Source organism: Myotis yumanensis, unplaced genomic scaffold, assembly GCF_028538775.1.
Source record: "Myotis yumanensis isolate MYYU_CA2020_CCGP unplaced genomic scaffold, mMyoYum1.0.hap1 SCAF_14, whole genome shotgun sequence".
NCBI classification, from domain to species: Eukaryota; Metazoa; Chordata; class Mammalia; order Chiroptera; family Vespertilionidae; genus Myotis; species Myotis yumanensis.
Genome location: NW_027223765.1, coordinates 1,317,997 through 1,344,031, shown reverse-complemented (window position 1 = coordinate 1,344,031; position 26,035 = coordinate 1,317,997). Strand labels below are relative to the sequence as shown.

Sequence of the window (26,035 nt, the reverse complement as noted above, 5' to 3'; positions counted from 1 at the left end):
TTAGGCATAAAAAAAATGAAACTATGTCACATGAAACCAGCGAGCATGAACTGGTAGCCCAATAGAGGGCAAGGACTCTAAGACTGGCCATGCTGGAGTCATGGACAAGTTTTCCAACTGCACAAGAAGCAATTCCCCTTCTCTGGGCTGGATCACCCAGTGACCCAAAAGGAACAGCAACTCCTGAGATATGCCTGACTAGTGCTGACACCTGGGCATGCAATGGCTTGTTGAAGTAAAGTGTCTAAGGTGACCGCTGTATAAGAGAAACCACGCTGGGAGGCACGACGACGGGGAGAAGGTTACACAGCGAGGCCGGAACAGACCTGGGATTCACACAACTGCCTGACTCCAGGGTCTACCATTCTAGTGGTTTCCTGACATTTTTAAAGCCATGGAACTCTTTCTTCAAATTCCAGCACCTAATGGCAGCCTTGTCTATAAAGCAACCCTAGTGAGCACCTGGTGGGAATAGGCCCAGGAAAGCAGAGGGCGCATCCACAGGGGCAGGTCATACCTCCACATAGTCCCTGAAGAGGTAGCGCCTGTATTTGTCTCTTAGTTCTTCGTTGGGCAATAATGGAAATACAAAGTCCTCTGGTGTTCGAAGTGGGCAGTCCTGAGCCATGCAAGAGACTCCTGTTGAACAAAGACCAGCTGATTGACAACTATTGTAGGAATCACCATTTGTCTATATATATAAAACCCTAATATGCAAATAGACTGAACGTAGGAACAACTAAACCACCAGTCGCTATGACATGCGCTGACCACCCGGGGCACGTGTGGAACATGGTGGGTGTCGGTCGCGGCGGGATGGTGGAGCAGGTGAGCCGGGGCGCCAGACCAAGGTGGGGCACCAGTCGCTGTCATTGGGGCGAGCCTCTGGTGGTTACTGAAAATTCTTTGCTCCTGTGTGCCGCGGTCCCCCCTGGCGCTCATACCTGATGCCAGCGCCTGGCGCTGGCCCTGATAGCTCGGCGCTGTCAGCGGGTGCGAGCGGAGGCTGCCAGCCCCAATCACCCCTCAGGGTTTCCTACTGCCCCCTGCTCCTGAGGGGCGATCGGGGCTGGCAGCCGCCTCTCGCACCCGCTGCCGGTGCCGGAGCCGCCGCTTGCACCCACTGCTGGTGCTGGCCCGCTTACACCCCCAGCCGGCGCCGGTCGTGATCGTTCAGTGCTGTCAGCGGGCGTGAGCAGCGGCTGCTGGCCCTGATCGCCCCTGAGGGATTCTCCACCTCCCCCTGCTCCTGAGAGGCAATGGGGGCAGCAGCTGTCGCTAGCACCTGCTGACAGTGCTGTCCCCAATTGCTCCATGCCATCAGTGGGTGTGAGCGGGGTTGGCGCTGTCAGCGCATGGGAGCGGGGCTGCCAGTAGACAGGGGACCGGGGGCCACGGCGGGTGGGCCGAGACCCGCCCCTGGGCCCACTGCAGCCTCTCGGCCCACAGTTCCTTTCAAGGTGCACGAATCTGTGCACTGGGCCCCTAATAATAATATATTTGCCCACTGAGTTCAACCACAAATTCAGTTCCACATAGGAAACCCTTGAAGCAACAGAACATACTCAAAGAAAGAAACTGATATATGTGCACAGTGATGTAACTAAAATATTATTCCAAATTACATATACATCACAAATGGCACCATTAAAGTTTTCGTTTAAAAAACCCTATATGGTTCCTAACAACTGAGTTTTGTGATGTTTAATATTATGTACAAGTGCTTATCACCAACACGAGGTTTTGCAGACACAATTAATGGGATGCCAATTTTGTTTCAATATCATCAGGTTATAGTATAACAAATACTCCTGTCACCAACCATCCATGCACTCTGTGCTGTTACCTAAAGAGCAGCGAACCCTCTGGATGTCTGAGCTGTGGCTGCCACTTGGGGAATCAAGAGGGCAGGCTGGCCCTAACCGGTTTGGCTCAGTGGCCAGAGCATCGGCCTGCGGACTCAAGGGTCCCGGGTTCAACTCCGGCCAAGGGCATGTACCTTGGTTGAGCGCACATACCCAGTAGGAAGTGTGCAGGAGGCAGCTGATCGATGTTTCTCTCTCACTGATGTTTCTAACTCTCTATCCCTCTCCCTTCCTCTCTGTAAAAAATCAATAAAATATATTTTTAAAAAAAGAGGGCAGGCTGGCAGCTTAAGGGACAGTGCTTCCAGAAGCGCTCCCAAGAGGCGGCCTTGCACTCACACCAACGTTTAACATGACCAAACAACAGCCTTGCTTGTCTCATGTTGCTCAGGACGGGAACACTTTGCCACTGTTCAGACGGATGTGTTTGGAAAGCAATGGTTCTGACAGTGACATCAGTCATCAGTCAGGCTTAAAAGAAGACACACAGTCGCCTGACCGGCGTGGCTCAGTGGTTGAGCCACGAACCAGGAGGTCACAGTTCGATTCCCAGTCAGAGCACATGCCTGGGTTGCAGGCTCAATCCCCAGTAGAGGGCGTGCAGGAGGCAGCTGATGGATGATTCTCTCTCATCACTGATGTTTCTATCTCTCTCTCCCTCTCCCTTCCTCTCTGAAATCAATAAAAACATTCTGTTTTAAAAAAAGATACACAGTTGACCTGAGTACCTGAAAAGGCCGAGTCAGAGATAAACAGTTGAGGCCAGTCTTGTAGAGGCTCTAGAGCAGACTCACCCACACCCACGCCGTCTCTGACAAGCACTGAGCAGTGCTGCTCCCAGCAGCTGCGGCAAAACTGGTGCTGACAGGCCAGAGAGAGGAGGTGCTCCTTCCGCACGAACTGCATGCACACCGCGCAGTGGTGAGGGGGGTGGGCTGCGGGGACCTGGAGAGGCAAAGGCGTGTGAGTCCAAGAGGAACCTGCCTTCAGTTCCCGGGGCCACAGGGTGCGGTGTCGCTAGGTGCAGGGAGGCAATCCTGACCCTGCAGCACGGGTCAGAGCTCAGCTGCAATGTGTGGGCTCTGGGAGTCCAAGAGCTCGGAGCAGCAAGCACCCCTCAGGAAGGCTTCCTGAGGGAGGCAGCACATGAGCTGGGCTTGGAGCACCACGAGGACTCAGTGAAGCAGAGACGGTTAGAATGACCGCTGGCAGCAGTCTAATGATGCCAGGCTGAAAAGCTCAGGGTTTCAGAGCTGTCAAGGCCCTCAGAGGTCATTCAATCCACCTCTTTTAACGGCTACGGGGTTTCTTTTGTGAAGTGCCCCGTTCAGCAGAGCCCAGCGCTGCCCCTCAGCAAGTGCTACAAACCCAGTCACCAAGGCTCTGAGGGTGCGTACAGCTTCTCATGGCCGCACTGCAGCTCTGCTTATCAGATAGTCGGCTTGTTTCCTAGGTTGGCATGCCCCAAATACAAAACGTAATTGCTTCTTCCAAGTTACAACTCATCGTTCACACATGGAAGAGATGTCACATGCAATTAATTTACAAGGATGACGAAGACTCCTACTCGGCAAGAAACTCTTCTAGGAGGTGGGCAAACAGCTCTAAAGCCGGGTTCCAGGATCGATGCATGCGACACAAACTGGCAGACACAGACAATCTGGGGTCCCGTGGCCAACACTACAACCCACGGAAAAGCCACTACGAGCTTATCTTAGGTTCCTGTTAGTTCCCTGGAAATACAAAACACGATTTGAGAAAAAGGACTGTGTTCCCATGCTGATCCAGTCTGTGCCTGGGCATTTTCTAAGTAAGAGGCTGCAGAAGTTATGTGGTGATCTGAGCTCCAAATCTCTCCCCTAAGGGCTCTTTCAACACGGCCCTCATTCATTTGACACGTTTGCTGAACTTGTAGATTCACAGGAAATGGCTAGGTACTGTAGGATGTAGGATATGGTTTCTATCCTCAGAGCACTTACAGTGAGGTAGGGGAAAAGATGACTGAATCACTACCACATACACGTGAAGGTTTAAAGATATAAGCAGAGGGTTTTGCAGTGAGTGATCACAGGAGACAGGCTTTGTGAGAGACAGCTTGGATTTGGGTCTTTAAAAGTGAGATTCATTCCCACAAAGATGGGGACAGGGTCTGAGCATTCCAGGCCAGGGAGGGCACGCAGAGGCAGAGGCGCGCGGTGAGCGGGAAGCCCAGGCCCCAGCGGGATGGAGTGCAGGCTGTGTAAGTGCAGAGATGAGAGTGGCTGGAGAGGCCCTGCAGCGGCAATGCTTTACTCCTCATCTACGAGGAAACTGTTCACACTGGAACGGAAAGGGAGATGGGAGCCCAGGCGGGAAGCGATGTGGAGGCCTGTGACACTATGAACCACCAGGAGGCCCTCAGTCGCCCCGTGAGCCACAGCGAGGCCCCGTGCACCGGGAGGTCTTCCTCAAGTAGGACACACTCACATGTTTCGATGGACTGGGCTGAACTCGAGCCTCAACAAGCAGCTGAGCAGAGTTAGACTTGTATCTACAAAACAGAAGGCAGAAGTGAAGGGAATCAGAAACTGAAGGCAAACATGTTTACCTCTGAATAAAAACCAACACGTGTTGCAGTTGCACTAAAATGTCTTTGTCTCTAAGTACCACCTCACAGAACCAAGCTTCCTTTTGCCTTCGTGCAAATACTTTTTCAATTTTTTTTGAGCTCTCAATTGTATGAGAATAATAACCCTGCCTCCAAGGCACTGAACTGTAAGAAAAATACTCATGAAGGATCGTTTCTGGTTTAAATTCCGTTCTGGAAATAAAGGTAAAAATCTCTTTATTGACATCAGAATAGGGAAGGAGATCTTGAGACAAAGAAAATGCACAGCATAAAGAAAAACTGAAAAATTCTGTGACATTTAAGAACTTTGGTTCATCAGGAGGAACCATCAAGTAAAAAGCCGAGATATAAACTGGAAGATCATTCAATGCCTATCCTGGCAAAGGACTGATATTCAGAATAAAGAAACCAAAAACTCCTGAAAGTCCACCTGTCCTCGGTGTCTTGGTAATGTGCCTCAATGAGCCTGGGCTTAGTGTAGCACTTTTATTGCCACATGATAATTGTTCTTATTTCTAACTGTAGTTATGCCAAACCTCATTCCAGATACAAGATACAAAAGACAAAATAACAATAAAAATGGGCAAAGAGAGAACAGGCATTTCACAGAAGAGGAAGCACAAATGACCATTAAACATAAGAAAAGATGCTCAACCTCCTTAACAATCAGGAAAATTGAAATTAAAAACAATTAGATGCCATGTACACCCACCGATTGTAAAACGTTAAATGTGGCAGTATCAGGAGCTCCTCTGTCACTGTGGGCATGTAACACGGTATGATCACTTGGGAAACATAGTGGCATTGATTAGTAAAGTTTTAGAAACACACACCCAATAGACCAGTAACTCACTCCTGTTCTGAACCCTACAAAAATCACGTTACACTGGGAGTCACGGACAAGTTTTCAAAGCTGCATTACTTGTAACAGCAAAAAACCCCAACCAAACACAAAAACAACCCTCACCAATGGTTTTCTGAAAGGATTCATAGGATGTCATAAAATGCAACCTTGTTTGTAATTTTAAAACTTAAAAACACTTACAGCGTGATTATATGTCTGTAGAGTTATAGTAAACTAAAATACACATAATTTAAGAAAAAATAAGAAAATGATCAATACCAAACTGAAGATACGAGTGCCTGGAGCGGAAGGAAGGGCGTGGCCAGGCAGGCATGGCCGCCGAGGCCTCCCTCCCAGTGAAGGCCAGAGGGTTTCTCACTTCGGTGAGCACTCAGAAGAGTACCTGCTTTATTCTCCTCTAATGCCTACACACAGCACATACGCATGTGCGTGCGCACACATTCACACACACAAATTTCTGAAAAAGCACTATTTCATCATAAAAATTTAATCCCTTCTGGAGTGAGGTATGGCATAAATACATTTAGAAATAAGAACAATCATCATGTGGCAATAAAAGTGCTACCCAAAGCCCAGGAAAACACATTACCAAGACACAGGAACCTGCGCAGGGAAGGTTATGTCTCAGACATGTGTCGTCCTCACCCACCTTCCCGTTTTCATTCCTACTCCTCACGCTGGAATTGTCGGTGTCTTTAGCCACCCACCTCTCCATCCCAAATGACGCTCAGGAGTGTGGACAGTGAGAGGCCCATGGAACCCATGTGGTCCCGGAGCCGGGCAGTGACAGGGTGCAGACCTGGCAGCTCATCCGGCCTCTCGCTGAGCCTGCTCTGGCGTGAGCAGTGAGAGTGCAGTGAGCGAATGAACTCGGCTGGTGTGGCCACCCAGCTGCCCAGCCTGAGGAAGGAAAGGCATGACCTTGCTCTGCATTTACAGGGGGTCGCACCGCAAGAGAACTGCCCAGGTGTGGAAGGGCAGGGCCTGAAGACACTTTATGTCTAGGACTCTGGATGCTGCTGCTACTGATTGAAGATAGAGCTGGGGGCACCTGCCAAACCTCCTACAATTCACAGAACAGTCTCCCCACAACGAAGAGTTATGTAGCCCAAATGTCAATAGTGCTGAGGATAGAGACCCTGAGCTAGACAGAAGCCCTGGCCTCTAGGGGGGCGGGGGCGGTCCCAGGAAATGTCTCCAGGGGACGGGGGCGGGGGGGGGGGGGGGGGACGGTCCCAGGAAATGTCTCCAGGGGACGGGGGGGGGGGGGGGGGGGGGCGGGGAGAGAAACCCCTCCTCCTCACAACTTCCAGTGTCTTGAGACTCCAAATCTGGAGGTGGGTGGTAAATTCACGAATTACCTTTGCTCAAGCTAATATGTGATATGCGATGGTGCATTCTAACTTGATGTATCCAAAAGAAATAACCAGAGATGTTGGCAAGTGTTATCTAGAAGGGCACTGACTACAAATTAATTAACAAGACACAAAAAATCTGAACTTCATTGTCCAACAACAGGGGTTTGAACAAAGTATGAAACATCTGTATGATCAGATACTGTGTCAGCAAATTAACCAGAAAGATATATGGGAAAATGTTCAACATATATTGAGAGGAAAAAATACATACAATATGATCCAGTGCTTTTAAAATATAAGGATATACTCCAAAATGCAAATAATATCACCACTGGGTGGGCGGGCAGAGAGAGCAGCTACGGGTGATGCCACTTCTCCCCCGAACAGCTTACCTGTCCAATATCTCTGCAACTTGCCAGTGGAAATTAACTAATATAAGTTTAGCAACTGAATGAGACACCTAGAAAGAAGAAAGAAAAAGTCAAATGATGGCTGTCGTTTCGTTCCGAGAGCGCCACACTTTGAGAAGCGCACACATCCTGTCTACAGCAGGCGCAGGCGGGATTTTAAATTCTTCTTCTTGGGGCTCTGCTTTGTCTTTTCAGTTCAGACTCTTATGATCCCAGTGATCTCCTGGATCTCTTTAATTTTTCTATCTTTGTTTTCATTAATGACCCTAAGAAATTAGTTTAAATTGCAACTTAAGCCAAACCACCCTGTATACAGTAAATAACTCTTCAGCATCCACTTTAAGCAAAACAGCGCTGGGCTCCCTAACATGATGCATGTTCCCTCAAGCTGCGGTAGGAGGCCACATCTGGGAAGTGCACCTCTTGATACACCTGTTACCTGCAGAGAATCTCCAGGCTTGGAATTCTCGTATAAACCCAGCAAAACAAAACAAAACAAAACAAACGCAAAATGCCACTTGAAATCTCCAAGTGCCTGGCAGCCAGCGAGCCCGAATTGCAAAGACAATTTACAAGTCTGTGGCAGGAGCCTGCACTCCTTTTAACGCAGTGCTTGTGGCCACCACAGGGCCCCAGAAGGGGCTTTGAGCTAGCTCCTCTACTTCAGTGAATTCTTCTGAGGAAATGATAGGGTCTATGTGAACCCTAGTGTTTTTATAGGAGTAAAAAAATAAAAATGATCTAAATGCCTAACAAGAAGGAAATGTGTGACAGATTGACGCAATGGACTACTGTGTAGTCATTGGAAAGGATGCTGCAGAAGTAAGTGTGTTGACATGGAAAGTTCACTTTTTCTTTTTATTGATTTCATCGAGGAAAGGAGAGAGAAATATCAATGATGAGAGAGAATCAGATAGGCTGCCTCCTGCACGCCCCCTACCTGGGATAGAGCCGGCAACCCCAATTGTGATCTCCCTGTTCATAGGTCAATGCTCAACCACGGAGCACATCAACTGAGCAAGAAGTTCACATTTTAATATTATGCTAAAGAAGCCAGTAGTAAGAGAGCATGGATGTTATAACGTATGTTATAGCCACCATATCTTGTTATTTGGGGAAGTTATAAGCTAGTTATAAAACAGGCCACCTTGAGTGTCAGGACAGGGGAGGCGGGGGGCACAGAAGGTGAAGATGTGTCTGGATGCCTGGGGCAGGCTTTCTAGAGAGAACACCACGCAGCATGGCGGTCTACTGGATCCAGGAGGGAGGAGGAGCACACTCGGGCTGAGGAGCCAGGAGGACACTGGCCTCTAAGGGTGGGTCTAGGAAATGTCCCCAGGGCTCCTCCTCACAACTTCCAGTGCCTTGAGACACTGGCGTTCCGCTCCTGGACGGTTGAAAAGTTGAAAAGAGGATCCGAGGATCTGTAAGGCAGAGCTCAAGCCACTCCTGGAAGAAGACAGGTGCACCCGACCCACAGCGGCACGTTCCAGTGCGCAATCCGTGGCAAAGGCTGTGCAGCGAGTGACGGCCTGCCCGTCCTAAAGCCCAGGCACGTCTGGAGAAACCAAGGACTCAGGGCAGCTTGCTTCACGAAGGGGAGGGGACGTCACCTCCCTCCCACGCAAGACAAGAGGCCTCGGACCCACGCATGCTGCTGTAGTATTTCCTTGTTGAGGCCCACGGGGACTTTAGGTCTAGAACTCCTGAACTATAGTTGACTAGTGGACATCTCTTCGAACTGTGGCCATAACCAAACTATTCCTCCACAATAGACCACTATCACGAAATGAAAACACACAAAACATTTGGTTTAAACTTTAATGACTGTTTGAATGTAGCTTTTAGCTACAAAATTTGGTGGGTTTTTTTGTTTTTTGGTTAACCATCATCCGAGGATATTTTTCCATCGGTTTTTAGAGAGAATGAAAGAGAGGAGAGAGGGAAAGGGAGAGAGGGAGGGAGGGAGAGAGGGAGGGAGGGAGGGAGGGAGAGAGAGAGAGAGAGAGAGAGAGAGAGAGAAACATCAATGTGAGAGAGACACATCAATTGATGCCTCCTGCCCACGCCCCAACCAGGGCCGGGGATTGAGCCTACAATTGTGGTACATGCCCTTCAGATGGAATTGAACCCAGGACCCTTCAGTCTGCGAGCTGATACTCTAGCCACTGAGCCAACTAGCTGGGCTACAGATCTTTTCTAAAAGCCAGAGAGTGATACTGTTCAGGACGAGCTCCTCGCTGGAACTCCGAAGGATCTTCCATCTCTTACCCAAGGGGCTCTGCTGTCAGTCTATACCACTGCTTTTAGTTCTGAATTCTAAACGTCTGGCCATGCCATGGCTCCTGGGTCCTGTAAAAGGCAATGAACTACGCAGGAAGCCCAGAGGATTCCTGGCCGTGTCTGGCAGCCACCTCCCCTTTAGGTGCAGCCTTTAAGGTGAGAGCCGGGGTCGGCTGCCTCACGGATCCACAGAACCGGAACTGGTCTGGTCAGTGTGGCCACTCAATACTTCCTGATCACTCAGTTACATCATGTCTTTAATCTATATATTTCAAAATGTCATTTCCTGACCTTCCTGAAGAAACGGAATTTTAACTATACTTGGATGAGCCCTTGACCTCAACAGCACTAACAGCAGCAGAGCCTCAGAATCCACACCACGTGCAGCCCAGCTCTGGGAAACAAGGCGGCCCCGCCGACAGGGATGGCGGGAAGCCCATTAATGACCGACTCAGAGGACCTCAGCCCAATTCTGGTTGCGATCAGGTCATGTGACGAAAGGATGCATCTAGCACTGGATAAAACTGACAGTGGAGTGATGTGAATCTATTCTTCCAGTGCCAACAGCCAAAGAATACACCCATGTCAGCAAGATAGTAGGCGCACACGCGTCCACCAGCCACTCCTGTGGTTCATACATCATAGGTGGGTGTGAGGGAACGACTCACTGTAACGCTCACTGTATGTCACAGAAACCTGAAGGAATTCTGAGACTGTTACTTTAAGCAAAATGCAGTGTGACTGTACCTTGCCCAGGAATAAACACCGGAGAAGTCAGCTTCCAAAAGACTCTGAGCACAAGCAGCCCAGGCAGGAGGAGAGGCACCTAGAATATTTACGCTAAGACAGTCTCCGCAGCGAAGCTGCCCTCCCTGAGTTGGGTCACAAGAGAGAGAGCTGACTCCACGGCCACGAGTTCCAGGGGCAGTGACTTCAGGTGTAACATGGGGGCAGGGGGGGGTAGTTAAGTCATCTTCAGCAGGTGGGCCAGGACAAACACTGTGACTGACATTTAAACCTTAAAGATAAAAATCTGTCTTTCTCAGAAGTCCTGAGCATTCATCCCATTAGCAGTGGTTCTCAACCTTCTGGCCCTTTAAATACAGTTCCTCATGTTGTGACCCAACCATAAAATTATATTTGTTGCTACTTTATAACTGTCATGTTGCTACTGTTATGAATCGTAATGTAAATATCTGATATGCAGGATGGTCTTAGGTGACCCCCAAAGGGGTCGCGACCCACAGGTTGAGAACCGCTGCCTTACTGTGAATCTCTGAGTCAACAGCTGGCGGGGGCTTCCACCTCCTGTTGTGTGTTTCACTGTGGAAACAAAGAATCCCTCAGCCAGATCAAGATGAACTCTTGCTGATCTGTTTTGATCAAGAAACTAACAACTGTTAGTAGTCAGGGTTATATACAGTGACCCTTGAACTACACGGGTTTGAGCTGCACGGGTCCACTTACATACGGGGTTTTCAATTGACCTGTCCAGTTCAAACCAGTGTAGTTACACTGATTTGTGACTGTGCCCCTAACCCCTTGTACAAGGGTCAACTGTATCATCTAGGACTTACAATGAAAAGGTCAAACCTTTCCAAAAAAGAAAACGGGCCCAGGGTAGTAACTCAAAGCCAAAACGACGAATGACTTAGGAAGGAATACAGATGACCATGTCATATTCAAGCTAAATGTGCAGTTCTATTAGATCGACACGTAATAAGATTACAAGTCTTATTTGAGTTCTTGTTCTACTCCTGGAGACACTAATTGAAGAAAAGACAGAAAACGAAGCACTAGGAAGTTTCTTATATAAAAATGTGTCCTCCCAAGGTATTTACTCACAGGTTAATCCCAGCCCTTTTAACTCAAAGAGATAGAATAGAGTCTACCATTCTCTCCACCTCCGGGACCAAAGGGGGTCCCTTTTCTCAATGGGATTGGGACCCCCTGGAATCTCACTGCAAACTCTAATCTGGTGAGACCTGTCTTTGACGGCCACTTTGAACTTTAGTACACTTATAATAAATTTATTTTTTTAAATATATTTTTATTGATTTTTTACAGAGAGGAAGGGAGAGGGATAGAAAGTTGGAAACATCGATCAGCTGCCTCCTGCACACCCCCCACTGGGGATGTGCCCGCAACCAAGGTACATGCCCTTGCCCAGAATCGAACCTGGGACCCTTCAGTCCGCAGGCTGACGCTCTATCCACTGAGCCAAACCGGTTAGGGCTATAATAAATTTAAAACAAAGACAATCTATACCCTCCCCCCACAAAAAACCATGTTAAACTACATACAAGAAGCAACCAATGAAAGCATAAAGTGGAATAACAAATCAATGTTTCTCTCTCTTAAATAAATCAATACATTTTACTTAAAAAGTGAAAATTTGACAGTCTAAAAGTTGATCATTTAAAAAGTTCAACAAAGTTGATACAAACTTTAGTTAGAACTTAAGAATACAAGTTACCAAAACAGGGATGAAAGAGGGATTACCCTAAACATCTTACAGATATTACAAGAAAAATAAGGTAATATTTTGAATAATCTAATTATAATAAATTTGATATCTTAGATGATACTGACAAATTCCCTGAAAAATACTTATCAAAACTGACACGTAATTAAAAAGAAAAACTGAACAGCTCTGTATCTATGAAAGACATTGAATTCATGATAAAAAAAAAATGTTTCTCACAAAATTCCAGGCCCACAAGTTTTTACTAGTAAAATCTATCAACAATAATCTGACACAAACACTTTTGGAATCTACAGGAGGAAGAAATACTACTTTCAAAGTCATTTTATGAGGCTAACATAACCCTGATACAAAATATGACAAAAACAACAAAAAGCAAGAAAAAAAGAAAATTACAGACCAGTATCTCCTATGAATATAAGCACAAAAATCAACCCAAATGTTTTAGTAAATTAAATCCAGCCAATTTAGAAAAAGGACAATGTATCATAACCAAGTGAGGTTTATCCCAGGAATGGAAGGCTGGTTTAATATTTGAAAACACTTTTTTTTAAAAAAATATATTCTATTGATTTCTCACAGAGAGGAAGGGAGAGGGATAGAGAGTTAGAAACATCGATGAGAGAAAAACATCGACCAGCTGCCTCCTGCACACCTCCCACCGGGGATGTGACCGCAACCAAGGTACATGCCTTTGACCGGAATCGAACCCGGGACCCTTCAGTCCGCAGGCCGACGCTCTATCCACTGAGCTAAACCGGTTTGGCAATATTTGAAAACTCTTAATGTAATTCACCAAGTCAACAAAATAAAGGGGAGAAAAAACAATAAGCACTTCAGAGATATAGAAAATCCATGGACAAAATTCAAATTCTCACCAAATTAGGAAGAAAAGAAAACTGCCTGAATCTAATATAGGTTGTCTAGGAAAACTATTTTACTCGATGATGAAATAGTGAATGCTAAGATCAGGAAAATGTCATGATGAAATCAAATGTCATGATGATCTCATTAACATTACATTACAGGTCCTAGCCAGGGCAATAAAGCAAGGAAAAAGAAAAAAAGACACAAAATGACAGATAAAAGATTGGAAATGAAGGAGCAATTCTGTCTCTATTCCCAGATAAAATGATAGCTTATGCTATTCCCAGATAAAATGATAGCTTATGCAGAAAATCCTAAAAGAATCTATAAAACAATTTCTAAAATAAATAAATTTAGTAAGGCAGCCCTGAACTGGTTTGGATCAGTGGATAGAGCGTCGGCCTGCGGACTGAAAGGTCCCAGGTTCGATTCCGGTCAAGGGCATGTACCTGGGTTGCGGGCACATCCCCAGTGGGGGATGTGCAGGAGGCAGCTGGTCGATGTTTCTCTCTCATTGATGTTTCTAACTCTCTATCCCCCTCTGTAAAAAATCAATAAAATATATTTTAAAAAATTTAGTAAGGCCACAAAATATAAAGTCAATATAAAAAAACCAAATGTATTTCTATACAGGAGCAAACAAATGAAAACTAAAATTTTAAACTGGTGAAATGTATTTTGCTAATATATTTTACTTTGCCCCAAATATCTAATATGTATTATTTCAACATGCAATCCACAAAAAATTTATTATGTTACATCCTTTCTAACCTAAGTCTTTGAAGTCCAATGTATTATTTTAGAATTACAGTACACATCAATTTAAAAAGACCACATTTCAGATACCCAATGGCTACATGTGGTCATAGCTACCATCCTATATAATAAAATGCTAATATGCAAATCGACTGAATGGTGGAACGACCGGTTACTATGATGTGCACTGACCACCAGGGAGCAGATGCTCAACACAGGAGCTGCCCCCTGGTGATCAGTGCGCTCCACAGGGGGAGCACCACTCAGCCAGAAGCCAGGCTCATGGCTGGCGAGTGCAGGCGGTGGCGGGAGCCTCTCCCACCTCCGCGGCAGCGCTAAGGATGTCTGACTGCCGGCTTAGGCCCACCTGGGGGTAGCGGGCCTAAGCTGTCAGTCAGACATCCCCCGAGGGCTCCTAGATTGCAAGAGGGCACAGGCCAGGCTGAGGGAACCCCAGAGTGCATAAATTTCGTGCACCGGGCCTTTATTACTGGATAACACAGCTAATAGGCTAAACACAGCAACTAAAATTAATCAAACTCAAAGCAGGGTTGGGTTTTTTTTTGTACAAATAGTTGATCCTAAAATGTGTGGTAATATAAAGAACCCAGAATAGCCCAGCCAGTGTGGCTCAGTGGTTGAGTGTCAACCTATGAACCAGGAAGTCACAGTTCAATTCCCAGTCAGGGCACACGTCCAGGCTGTGGGCTCGATCCCATGCAGGAGGCAGCTGATCCATGATTCTCTCATCCTGGATGTTTCTATCTCCCTCTCCCTTCCTCTCTGAAATCAATGCAAATATATTAAAAAAGAAAAAAAAAAAGAAAAGGAAATAAAAAAAAAGAACCCAGAATATCCAAAGCAATTCTGAAAGAGAAGAGCAAAGCTGGAGGACTTCTATCATCTTGACTTCAAGACTTGCCATAAAGCTCCAGTAATCAAGACAATGGGGTACATACTGGCTCAAGAACAGACAGATCAAAGAAACAGAAGAGAATCCAGAAGTAAACCCATACATTTATAGTGAATTTTCAACAAAGGTGTCAAGATAATCCAATGGAGGAAAAAACAGTATTTTCAAAACATGGTTTTAGAATAATCAAACATTATACAAAACACAGAATATAGATGCTTACTCCATACCACACAAAAATTAACTCAGCCGAAACCGGTTTGGCTCAGTGGATGGAGCCTCGGCCTGCGGACTGAAAGGTCCCCGGTTCGATTCCGGTCAAGGGCATGGACCTGGGTTGCAGGCACATCCCCAGTGGGAGATGTGCAGGAGGCAGCTGGTCGATGTTTCTCTCTCATCGATGTTTCTAACTCTCTATCTCTCTCCCTTCCTCTCTGTAAAAAATCAATAAAATATAAAAAAAAAATAATAAAAAAAAATAAACTCAAAATAGTCCATATATTTAAATGCAAAATTGAAAACTATAAAACGTCTAAAAGAAAATTTTTGTGACCTTGGTTTAGGCAAAGATTCCTCAGATATAATAAAAGCACAATCCTTAAAAGGAAAAAAAAAATCAATAAATTGGACTTCACCAAAATAACTTTTACCCTTCAAAGGCATTAAGAAATGGAAGAGAAAAGCCACAGACTGGAAGCAAATAATTATGAATAATTATCTGATAAAGGACTTAATTCAAATTATATAAAGAACTCATGCAACTCAAGACAAACTCAATTTTTTTTTAAATGGGTAGAAGTTCTGAACACTTCACCAAAGAGAAGTATGAACAGGAAATAAGCACAAGAAAAGATCCTCAACATCATCAATCCTTAGGGAAATGCAACTTAAAACCACAAAATGCCATTTCACGCTCACTGGAATGACTGTAATCCAAAAGACTGACAATGCCAAGTGCCAGCAAGGACGCGGAGCAACTGGAGCCCTCTGTGATGCTGGTGGGGATGTAAAATTACTGGAAGAGTCACCTCAGAAAACAGTTTGGCGGGTTCTTGAAATGCTAAATATATACTCACCATCTGGCCTAGTAATCCCACTCCTAGATATCTACCCAAGAGAAATAAAAACGTATCTTCATTTACAACCTTGGACATGAATGGTCATAGCAGCATATTCCATAATAGCCCCAAACTGGAAATAACCCAAATATCCATTAAGTACTGCCTGAGTGGAACAATGAAATGTGGTACATCCATACAACAGAAAAGCATTCTTCAACAATAAAAGGAAAGCACTACTGACCTGATACAACATGGATGAACCTCAAAAGCATTATGCTAAGTGAAGGAAGCCCGTCACAAAGACTACATATTGTATAATTCCATTTATATGAAACTTCTAGAAAAGGCAAAACACAGAGTCAGAAACACGGGCAGTAGTCCCCTGGGGCTGGGAGCAGGGGCCGACTACCAGCAGACAGAAGGGAACTCGAGGGAGACCAAAGTGTTCTATGACTCAGCTGCATAATTTACTAAAACTCACCTAACAAGTCTACTTTAAAATGTGTGAATTTAATGAAATGTAAATAATACTTCAATTAAGTTATATAAAAATAAAAGTGACTGATGAATAAAGCAAATGTAGCAAAAGCTTAGCAACTGTGCCCTAGCTGGTTTGGCTCAGTGGATAGAGAGTTGGCCTGAGAACTGAAGGGTCCCAGGTTCAATTCCTGGTCAGGGCACATGCCTGGGTTGCAGGCTTGATCCCCAGTAGGAGGAGTGCAGGAGGTAGCCAATCAATGATTCTTTCTCATCATTGGTATTTCTATCTCTGTCTCCCTCTCCCTTCTCTGAAATCAATAAAAATATATTTTTAATTTTTTTAAAAAAGCTTAGCAATTGTATAATCTAGATGACAGGAATATGGATGCCCCCTATACAATTTTTAAAAATATATATACGTATTGATTTCACAGAGGGAAGAGATAGAAACATCAATGATGAGAGAGAATCACTGACCAGCTGCTTTCTGCATGCCCCTCACTGGGGATCGAGCCTGCATCCCCGGGCAAATGCCCTGACCAGGAATTGAACCATGACCTCCTGGTTCACAGGTCAATGCTCAACCACTGAGCCACACTGGCCAGCCTTACAATTCTTTAAACTTCTTTGTGTGTTTTAAATTTTTCATAATAGAAGTCAGAAGGAGAAAGTTTGCTAAACTGAATTTAATGGAAATCACTTGCATAAACAAATATCACAGAAAACAAAGGGTTGGCCCTTATACTACTGCATTCAATAGTTTACTTACTCCTCAAAATGACAAATTCCCATTCAGAGTTTTAACACAGTTTTGACCAAAGGTTAACTGATTCTCCGGCATGACTTTTAGAATAAATAGATAAAACTGCCACAAAGCCCTGTAATGCTGATGACTTCACAATGCGCTCTCTCTCTCTCTTGACCTCCCAGACCAAGCCTTCACAGCAGCCCACTGGACGCTCTGCTCGCAGCCTGTCAGCTCCTGAGATGTTGCTGTTAAACAGGGCGCCGCTCTCAGGCCCGCCTCTAAAAGCAATCACACTCCCGGAAGCTTGGGTCAGTGTAAATATAAGCCCCAAAGACAAAACTCCTCTCTCGCTTTGCCTGAGCTGAAAAAGGTGGGATAGGAAGGGTGAGGGTGCCCTCAGGTCTGGGTGGTCCAGAGAAGGCTGTCAGAGTCAGAGATGGGTCAGAAAAGAGCCAACGGCAGCGCCTCTCCCAGGTCCTTCCCCGCTTCCCCTGGGCCCTAGACCAGTGACGGCGAACCTTCTGAGCTCGGCGTGTCAGCATTTTGAAAAACCCTAACTTAACTCTGGTGCCGTGTCACATGTAGAAATTTTTTGATATTTGCAACCATAGTAAAACAAAGACTTATATTTTTGATATTTATTTTATATATTTAAATGCCATTTAACAAAGAAAAAACCAAAAAAAATTAGTTCGCGTGTCACCTCTGCCACGCGTGTCATAGGCTCGCCATCACTGGCCTAGAGCCTGACCACAAGGGCCAGAAGCCTCTGGGGAAGCTTGAAAGACTACGGCAGCGGTTCTCAACCTGTGGGTCGCGACCCCCTTGGCGGTGGAACGACCCTTTCACAGGGGTCGCCCAAGACCATCCTGCATATCAGATATTTACATGACGATTCATAACAGCAGCAACATGACAGTTATGAAGTAGCAACGAAAATAATGTTATGGTTGGGTCACAACACGAGGAACTGTATTTAAAGGGCCAGAAGGTTGAGACCCACTGGCCTAGGCCATCACCTGTTGTCATTTACCCTAACCCTGCTCTGCATCATCAATCCAAGCTGTTGGTTTTTTCTTTGTGCTCATCTGGGGAGGGTTGCTATGTTTTTGTTTTGTTTTGTTTTTTCGATCTGGTTTGGCTTTGCCATTGCATTTATAACCTCTACACTCTCAGACATCGCCAGATCTGTCTTTCCGAAAGCAGCGCTTAGTTACACGCATGTCAGAAAGGACTTTGCTGCCGGTCAGTAGTATTTCCCACAGGTTGCAGGTAACATCTGATGTCCTCCTCCATGTTCTGTGTTTAGGAGAGACACTTAAAAGGTATTTCCCTGACACAGTCCCTCAGGCATGTTCAGCAGTTACTAGCTGTGCATAGATACCTAAGGAGTAGACCGATGCTGGGGAGTCAAGTTCTCCTGTTTGTTTGTTTAAAATAAAGAACGCAGTAGCCCTGGACAGGTAGCTCAGTTGGTTAGAGCGCTGTCCCGATACGCCAAGGTTGCGGGTTCAATCTCTGGTCTGAGCACATACAAGAATTAACCAATGAATGCATAAATAAGCCCAACAACAAATCGGTTTCTTTCTCTCCCTCTCCTTCTTCTCTCTAAAATCAATCAATAAACAAACAAAAAGGACGTAGTAAACGTGCCACACACTTCTTTCCTCATTAGGGGAAATCCAGGGTATGGACCAATGATGTAAGTGTTTATGAATGCGTGTGCTGCTGTTACCAGCAAGCAATCCCTGACATGGTTACCAGAGCCCACGTCCACAGCATTTCTTTAGCTATTCTGGAGGCATTTTCTTCTATGATCTAAGTGCTTCCGTGATTAGAGAAATAGTCTGAACGTCTAACTGTTGGCTTGGAATGGAGACCACCTTGGTAAGATAAATCTTCTGAATTTGTGTGGCCTCTGAGCCGCTCATTAGCAGGAAACAGCTGAAGGATTTTAAGAGCTTGTACGGGGCAACGCCAGAGCAATCAGGTGATCAGCTCGTACCTCAGCCATTCTGTGACCTGCTGCCCCCACTCTAGGTTTCAACTTCACTGCGTGTGTTTTCTCTGTGAGGTCCCTAAGCAGAAAGCACTGTGGTAAAATAATTTTTCAAATCACAAGTCCCCAAGTCCTCCTGAAGTATGTTAGTCAAGGAGCCACAAATTTCTTCTCTAGTTTCCACCAATCCTCCACCCCGCAAAAAAGTCAAGTCTCTATCAGAATTTCATATTAATCATTGGAACAAACATTTCTTGATCCCCTGACCACAAAGAACTTAAAGCATCAGGGGGAGATAAATGCTTCTACTGGAGGAAACAGTAAGCACACATGGCATTCTGGTCCCTGTCCACTGCACAGCCAATCTATCTTTGAAGAAAAATGTTTTAAGAACTTCAGGAAATTTAACTGTTGCTGCCTGACATCCCGGAGCACTTGGATAGTATATGTTTATTATTCAAAATAATGCACAGAAAAGGCTAAACGTATGTAAGGGTCAAGGCACCTCCTGAACAGCCTGTGCCTCTGACATTCCCCAAGGAACCCTGAGGACAGGCAGGTGCTGCTTCTCTTTCCAGCCTCCTATCGCCGGTTCACTGTCCAGCCGTCGGGAACAGTTAACAACACAGCTTGCAAATAGGCTTCTCCCCCAGCAAAAAGAAATCCAGCAGCCCACCAACACTGTCACAGCCCTTCCCACACTTACCAGTGCCATAGGGAGGATGCAGCTGATGGCAGTGAGCATCAACGGCCTGAAAAAATACAGGTGGTAGTTTCAATTTTTATTTAGAATTCTTACTCACAACTGCCTGAAATCTTTTAAGGCTACAGGAACGGGCTCCGTGCCTCAGCCTGTGTTAAGCCACTTTGTGGTCCAATGACATTTGTGAACACTCGTAGTCATTCACTGCACAGCAGAGATGAAGGAAAGGAGTCGCTATGGGCCAGCTTCTGGGACTGGGGTCGAAAGGGACATGATATAGAAAAACTAGCCTGAAGAGATCAAGATGGAAGGAGTCAGGTCTTAGGGGACCAGGGGTGAGGCAAGACGGTACTGAAGGGATAAGAGGAAGAAACAAGGTTAAAGCAGAGACAAAGGAGTAAGTGAACACCACCCTAGAATGGGGCAAAATCGGCAAAAACGGTGGCAGTGGGTTCCAGCAGGCCTCTGACCTCAGGCACGGCTTCCCCTAAAGTCTAACTTAACTGATAGGCCTTGGCCTCTCCCATACTTCACGCCTACATACTCTCAGCCTCTAAAAGGTCATCTCTTTGGCCCATGATCATAAGTTTGCTTCCTTTCACTTTTTCTTTAAGGGTCTCCATGGAGGGAGGGCTGACATGTAATTGAGGCACCTACATGTTATATGTCCTCTTAAAAAAATCTATTAATAAACATAATATGGTCTCTGATCAGTAAAAAAACTAAAGACCTCATATAACAAAGTTTTTTATGCAAAATATAATAAAGCAAAAAATATGAAAGTCATCATTCTTTGACCATGAAGGTACTTTTTTTTAATTATGAAAAATTCCAAGCAACTACAACAGTGAAGAGCGAAATGAAATCCATGTGCTCATAACCCAGCTCCAGCACCGACTCATGGCCAAGCCACTGTAACTGGACCTCACCTATCCCCTGCCCTCCAGATCATTGTGAAGTCAATCCCAGCCAGCATATCTTTTAGGGCACATTTCAATGAAAATCCTCTGGGAAGTATTTAGTACAAAATGCTGGTAACAGCCCTTCTAGAATTCTAAAAAGTTTTCGGGGGATAGGGAGGGTGCCATATAAGCAAGATGACCATCATTTCTGCAAACTAAGGTCATGCCCAGTAACCACAGCCTAAATCAGCGATGGCAAACCTATGACATGCGTGTCAGAGGTGACACACAAACTCATTTTTTTGATTTTTCTTTGTTAAATGGCATTTAAATATATAAAATAAATATCAAAAATATAAGTCTTTGTTTTACTATGGTTGCAAATATCAAAAAATTTCTATATGTGACACGGCACCAGAGTGAAGTTAGGGTTTTTCAAAATGCTGACACGCCGGGCTCAAAAGGTTTGCCATCACTGGCCTAAATAAAGGCAGACAAGGGTATATCAACCCTTGATGAACTGCACATAGGACTAAAAGCCAAGTTTCCTACACGCTCCTACAGCCACAAGCCCATCCTGACAAGGATGATATCAAACAGTGCTGTCTCTCCTGGCTACTGCTACTGTGAAGAGAGGCAACGGGCGGAGTACCATCCAGGCCCCTCTGCCAGAGGACACCGCAGAGGCAGCACACCTCACTGACACAGCCAGACTCGTGACTGCTGTCCTTCTCTATGCTCAAAGCAGATAATGCTATTTTTATAACCTTTCTGTTTGTGTAAATGTCCATCAGAATGGAAGCTCTTTGAGGGTGGGGTTTTAAAAATATATATTTCCATTTATTTCAGAGAGAAAGGGAGGAGAGATAGAAACATCAGTGAGAGAGAATCTGATCTGCTGCCTTCTGAACACCCCCTACTGGGGACTGAGCACACACTGTGACCTTCCGGCTCACAGTTTCCTGCCCTGGAGAGTTTGGCTACCCTGTTGGAGTGTCATCTCTTACATCAAAAAGAGGTGGCGCCGAACCGGTTTGGCTCAGTGGATAGAGCGTCGGCCTGCAGACAGAAGGGTCCCGGGTTCGATTCCGGTCAAGGGCATGTACCTTGGTTGCGGGCACATCCCCAGTAGGGGGCGTGCAGGAAGCAGCTGATCGATGTTTCTCTCTCATCGATATTTCTAACTTTCTATCCCTCTCCCTTCTTCTCTATAAAAAATCAATAAAATATTAAAAAAAAAAAAAAAGAGGTGGCGAGTTCTGCCCTAGCTGGTTTGGCTCAGTGGACAGGCGTCGGCAGGCGGACTGAAGAGTCCCATGTTCGGTTCTAGTAAGGGACACATGCCTGAGTTGCAGGCTCGACCCCAGTGGGGGACATGCGAGAGGCAGCCAATTAATGATTCTTCTCATCGTTGATGTTTCTATCTCTCTCTCCCTCTCCCTGCCTCTATGAAATCAATAAAATATAAAATAAAATAAAAAGGTAGCAGGTTCAATCCAGTCGGAGCACATGCAAGAGGCAGCCAATCGATCGATGTTTCACTTTCAGATCGATGTTTCTCCTCCCCCCTTCTTCTAAAAATCAATAAAAACAAAACAAAAGAACACTTTCCTTCTCTGCCACACCCAAGCACCGGAACCATGCCTGTGCGAGCACCAGGGCCTAAATGCTGACCCCACCCTCGGCCCGTGTCCTGTGGGTTCCTCTCAAGTGGGCACATCCAAATGCCCCTTTTTACGGCCCAGGCGGACACAAGGTCTTCCAGGCGCAGGGGACGCCGAAGAGGCCGTCACAGCTCTTCTGAGGACGTTTAGACGTAAAAAGGGTGGCGGCCAAGAGATCCCTGGAGGTGGCAGGAGGGCCAGAAACGCTGACAGGTTTGAGGAGGCAAAAATGAAACCTGGGTTAGGAAGGAGTTCGGGCTGGAGAAGCCACTTGAAATTTTTCAACAGAGCAAGATAATCAACATGGTGCTTTTCGCGGACATATAAGGAAAGTATGAAAAGAAGTAACAAGGGTTTCACTTATTTGTACCTCCTCTTTCACCATTTTAAACAAGAAGGGGCAGAAACTAAAGGCAAAGAGATACCTCAGTTATTCTATGGTAGAGAAGAAACTATTTGCCCCAGGTTGTTGTTTATTGTTTAGCATCTATCTAAAATTCGAAACGACAGAAGACACTCAGGAAACACTTGTTTATTGGGAATAAACAAACTCTGAACCTACCCCAATTACTAATGAACAAAGAAACCCACACGGCTCATAAAAAGCACTCTGATTAAAAGAACACCTGCCCCCCCCCCACCCGGTCCCCCGTCCCCCGTCCCCCGGGCTCCCATCCAGGAGAAATCCCTACCAGCCTTTGTAGGTCCTTCTGGTTGTCACCAACACGGCTGAGGTGCACAGTTCCCTACCAGGTGTAGTTTACTTCTACCACTCCCTGCCTCCCCCTTCCAAGCCCAACTTTTTAATGTTTAAATCACTATTTTTAGTTCCTCTATTGATTACTTTTCTAACTTTAAGACATTGTTTACAAGACCAGAATTGCATATTTTTTCTTAGTGCTTCCAATGTTACTAGCCGTGGGCCACTCAAAGGAGAATGTTCACACATGGTCTTCAGACACCGAGAATTATTCATACTGTGCCACACGGTGTTCGCTTTACACCCGGCTCATGATTTTTTGTGGGCAGTTTTTCTGCTTTGCGTGGGAATTCTAATTCCCTCGTCCCTAGAAAAGAATTCTATGGGTTCTTCACCGTATCCCAACCATCTTCCAGCTGCTCCGTTCTGCTTCCTGCCTGGAACCTACCCCACTCCTATTCCTGAAGAAGTTTTTCTTGGATCCCACCAAAATTCTGTTCAAATGTGGGCTACGCTGCACGCCTGTGGTACAGGTGGCATCATGAGGCTTTTCATGAACTACTACATTAGTTCAACCACTTCTTGAACCTTTATTTTCCTCTTTTTAAATTTTCATCTGCAAGTAAATACATCAGCAAAGTTAAAAGGGAAATAAATATCGAAAGTCCTTGATGTCTGAAAATGCGTTTACTTTGCAATGACAGAATTCTAGGTTCGAAACCAGTTTACTCAGTGCTCTGAAGACGCAGCTGTGCTGTCTTTGTTGTCGCTGCTGCTGCGGAGACATCTGGTTCCATTTCTGTTAGCAGACCGCACATCTTTATGGAAACTTTCAGGGTTTTCTGTCCATCCTTGTTTTTCTGAAACATCACAGTGACAATTCTAGCAGCAGGTCTTTATTCTTTTGGGCAATGGATAGACCCTTTCAATATAAAGACTGCTCTTTTCTTTAGCGCCTGGAAATTTTCTTCTTCTTACAGTTTTTAGTATTTCCCTCCTTGCAATTCCTTGTTCCCACTTCCCGGAAATTCTAGTAGATGCTGGATCTCTAGATTGATCCTCTATGTCTCTTTTTTCCACACATTATTTGCCAGTTATTTTGCCTGTTATTTTGAGAGATTTTCTTGATTTATCTTCTGATCTATCTACAGAATCTTTTTTAACTTGGCAAGCCCATAATTCATCTTCACAAGCTCTTTTTATTTTGATTGTTTTTTCCTGATGGCATGTTATTGTTTTATAGATGCCACATCTCCTTGAATATTTTGGGAGAATAATAAATAGTATGCTTTTAAAAACAAGCAAAATTATCTAATGGTCTGTTTCAGTTAAGGTCAATTTTTCTGTTTCTCTTTCATTTTGCAATTTTCCTCAATGTCTAGTGATTCTTGGTTAGCCATTCACATTGAAAAACAGAGAAACAAAAAACTACGGGTCACCAAAAAGAGAACGAGATACTGACACATACTACAACTTGGATAAACCTCAAAAACACAATGCTACGTTAAAGCAACCAGACATAAAAGGCCATATGCTGCGTGATCTATATGACACATCAAGTAAGTAAATCCACAGGAACGGAAAGCAGAGTAGTGGTTGGCAGGGACTGGGGGGAGTGGAGAGTAAGTGCTTACTGGGTGCCAGGCTTCCTTTTGGGATATTAGGACTAGATCAAGATGATGTGAATGTACTAACTGTCACTGAATTGTATACAGCAGGTCCTCAGGTGACGTCGGAGATCCGTTCCTATGGCGACGTAACGAGATTTTCGCTGTGTGAACCCACCTACATAAGCACCTAGTCACTCACATGGAGCACACACACAGCAGTAATGAAGGAAAACAGTACCAAAAATTTAAAAGAAAGATAACAATTCCTGACCTTTACTTGTGGTAAATAAATAATAAAAAACATAAAGCACATATGGATATACGTCGAAATGACGAAACTTTTTCTTTTAATAAATAAATGGGAGATGGCGACGTAACCCGAGGACTGCCTGTACTTTAAAATGGTTAATTTTAAGTGAATCGTACAATTTTAAAAGGCAGGGGAGGCTGTGTGTGTCGGGAATACGAAGCCTAACTGTACACTAGTACACGGACAGTCTGGGAACCGGCTTTTCTTTAGGGTGACCCACCAGGGACAGCTGTAACTCAAGAACCCTCAAAATGACCAATGAGGTCAGCCAAATCTCACACTCACAGGCCCTATTTCTCCCTGGTGATTCTATTTTGTAAAAATAAGGAGACTGTTTTGTTTTGCCCACAAAGTGGGGGCTGAGCTGGCTGTCCTACAGGCAGACGTTAATGAGCCCCCAATGCAGCACACTCTCTCTTCTGGCCTCTGTCAGTCACGTCAGAGCCCACAGCCTCTTCAAAGGTCTGTCGGACAAACTGGCGCCCACGCAATGCCGTCCCCACACCTGTTCCCTTTGTCGTTATGAGTTTAGTAACAGTACATGCCTTCCCTTTCCTTTTCATAATGCTTAAAAATGGAGGAGCACACCACATTTACCTCATGCTCTTTTTTTTAAGAATTTGTATTTTATATCCTTAACCAAGTTCATATTTAAAAAAATATATTTTTATTGACTTTAGAGAGGAAAGGTGAGGGATAGAGAGATAGAAACATCAATGATGAGAGAGAATCATTGATTGGCTGCGTCCTACAAACCCCCTACTGGGGATCGAGGCTGCAACCCAAGCATGTGCCCTTGACCAGAACCAAAACTGGGACCTTTCAGTCCACAAGCTGACGCTCTATCCACTGAGCCAAACCGGCTAGGGCTACCTCATGCTCTTTAATAATCTTTCTCTCTCTCCCTGCCTTCCCCAAGTAACCACTGATTTACTCTCCTTTCAATAGATTAGTTGGCATTTTCTAGAATTTCAGATAATTGAAATCACAGTGTTTACTCTTTGCTCCTTCTGAATTCCCGCATGCAGCGTAGTTATCTGGAGATCTACCAGTGATGCTTACGCAAGCAGTTCATTTCTTTTACACCAACGAGAAGTATGGCGTTCTACGGGCAGACCACTATTTGTCCATTCATGTTTGTGGATATTTGAGCTGTTTCCAGTTTTTGGCTCTTACATTAATAAAACTGCTGCAGACATTTGAGTACCAGGAAAATAAAAGCAAATGGAGGGAGAACAAAGGTATGTGAGGGTAGCAATCATTTTGAATCAGAAGCCAATGTTAATAAGCTAGCAGAAGAGATCTGACCTGCTCTACTACAGTGTCGTAAAATCCACAACTTTGAAAACATTCACACTGCGTTTACGACTGCATATGCTATCGGTCATTCTTAGTGCTGTTCATTACCAACATGGACATAGAGCCCACTGGTACCTTGACCAATGGAA

At 45.1% G+C, this 26,035-nt stretch overlaps 1 protein-coding gene across 2 annotated transcripts in view; it reads right to left on the bottom strand.

The window, feature by feature from the left end:
* Positions 1 to 26,035, bottom strand: part of ARIH2 (ariadne RBR E3 ubiquitin protein ligase 2) — a 54,421-nt gene that overhangs the window by 8,730 nt on the left and 19,656 nt on the right. The window contains exons 2-6 of one of the 2 annotated variants that reach the window (XM_070391223.1): positions 19,405 to 19,450; positions 7,089 to 7,156; positions 4,332 to 4,395; positions 2,660 to 2,810; positions 518 to 639 (exon numbers count right to left, since the gene is read on the bottom strand). In XM_070391223.1, the coding sequence (XP_070247324.1) occupies positions 518 to 639; positions 2,660 to 2,810; positions 4,332 to 4,395; positions 7,089 to 7,156; positions 19,405 to 19,443 (444 nt within the window). In that variant the 5' untranslated portion in view covers positions 19,444 to 19,450. The remainder of the gene's footprint in view (positions 1 to 517; positions 640 to 2,659; positions 2,811 to 4,331; positions 4,396 to 7,088; positions 7,157 to 19,404; positions 19,451 to 26,035) is intronic. The other variant, XM_070391222.1, reaches the window with a different exon arrangement.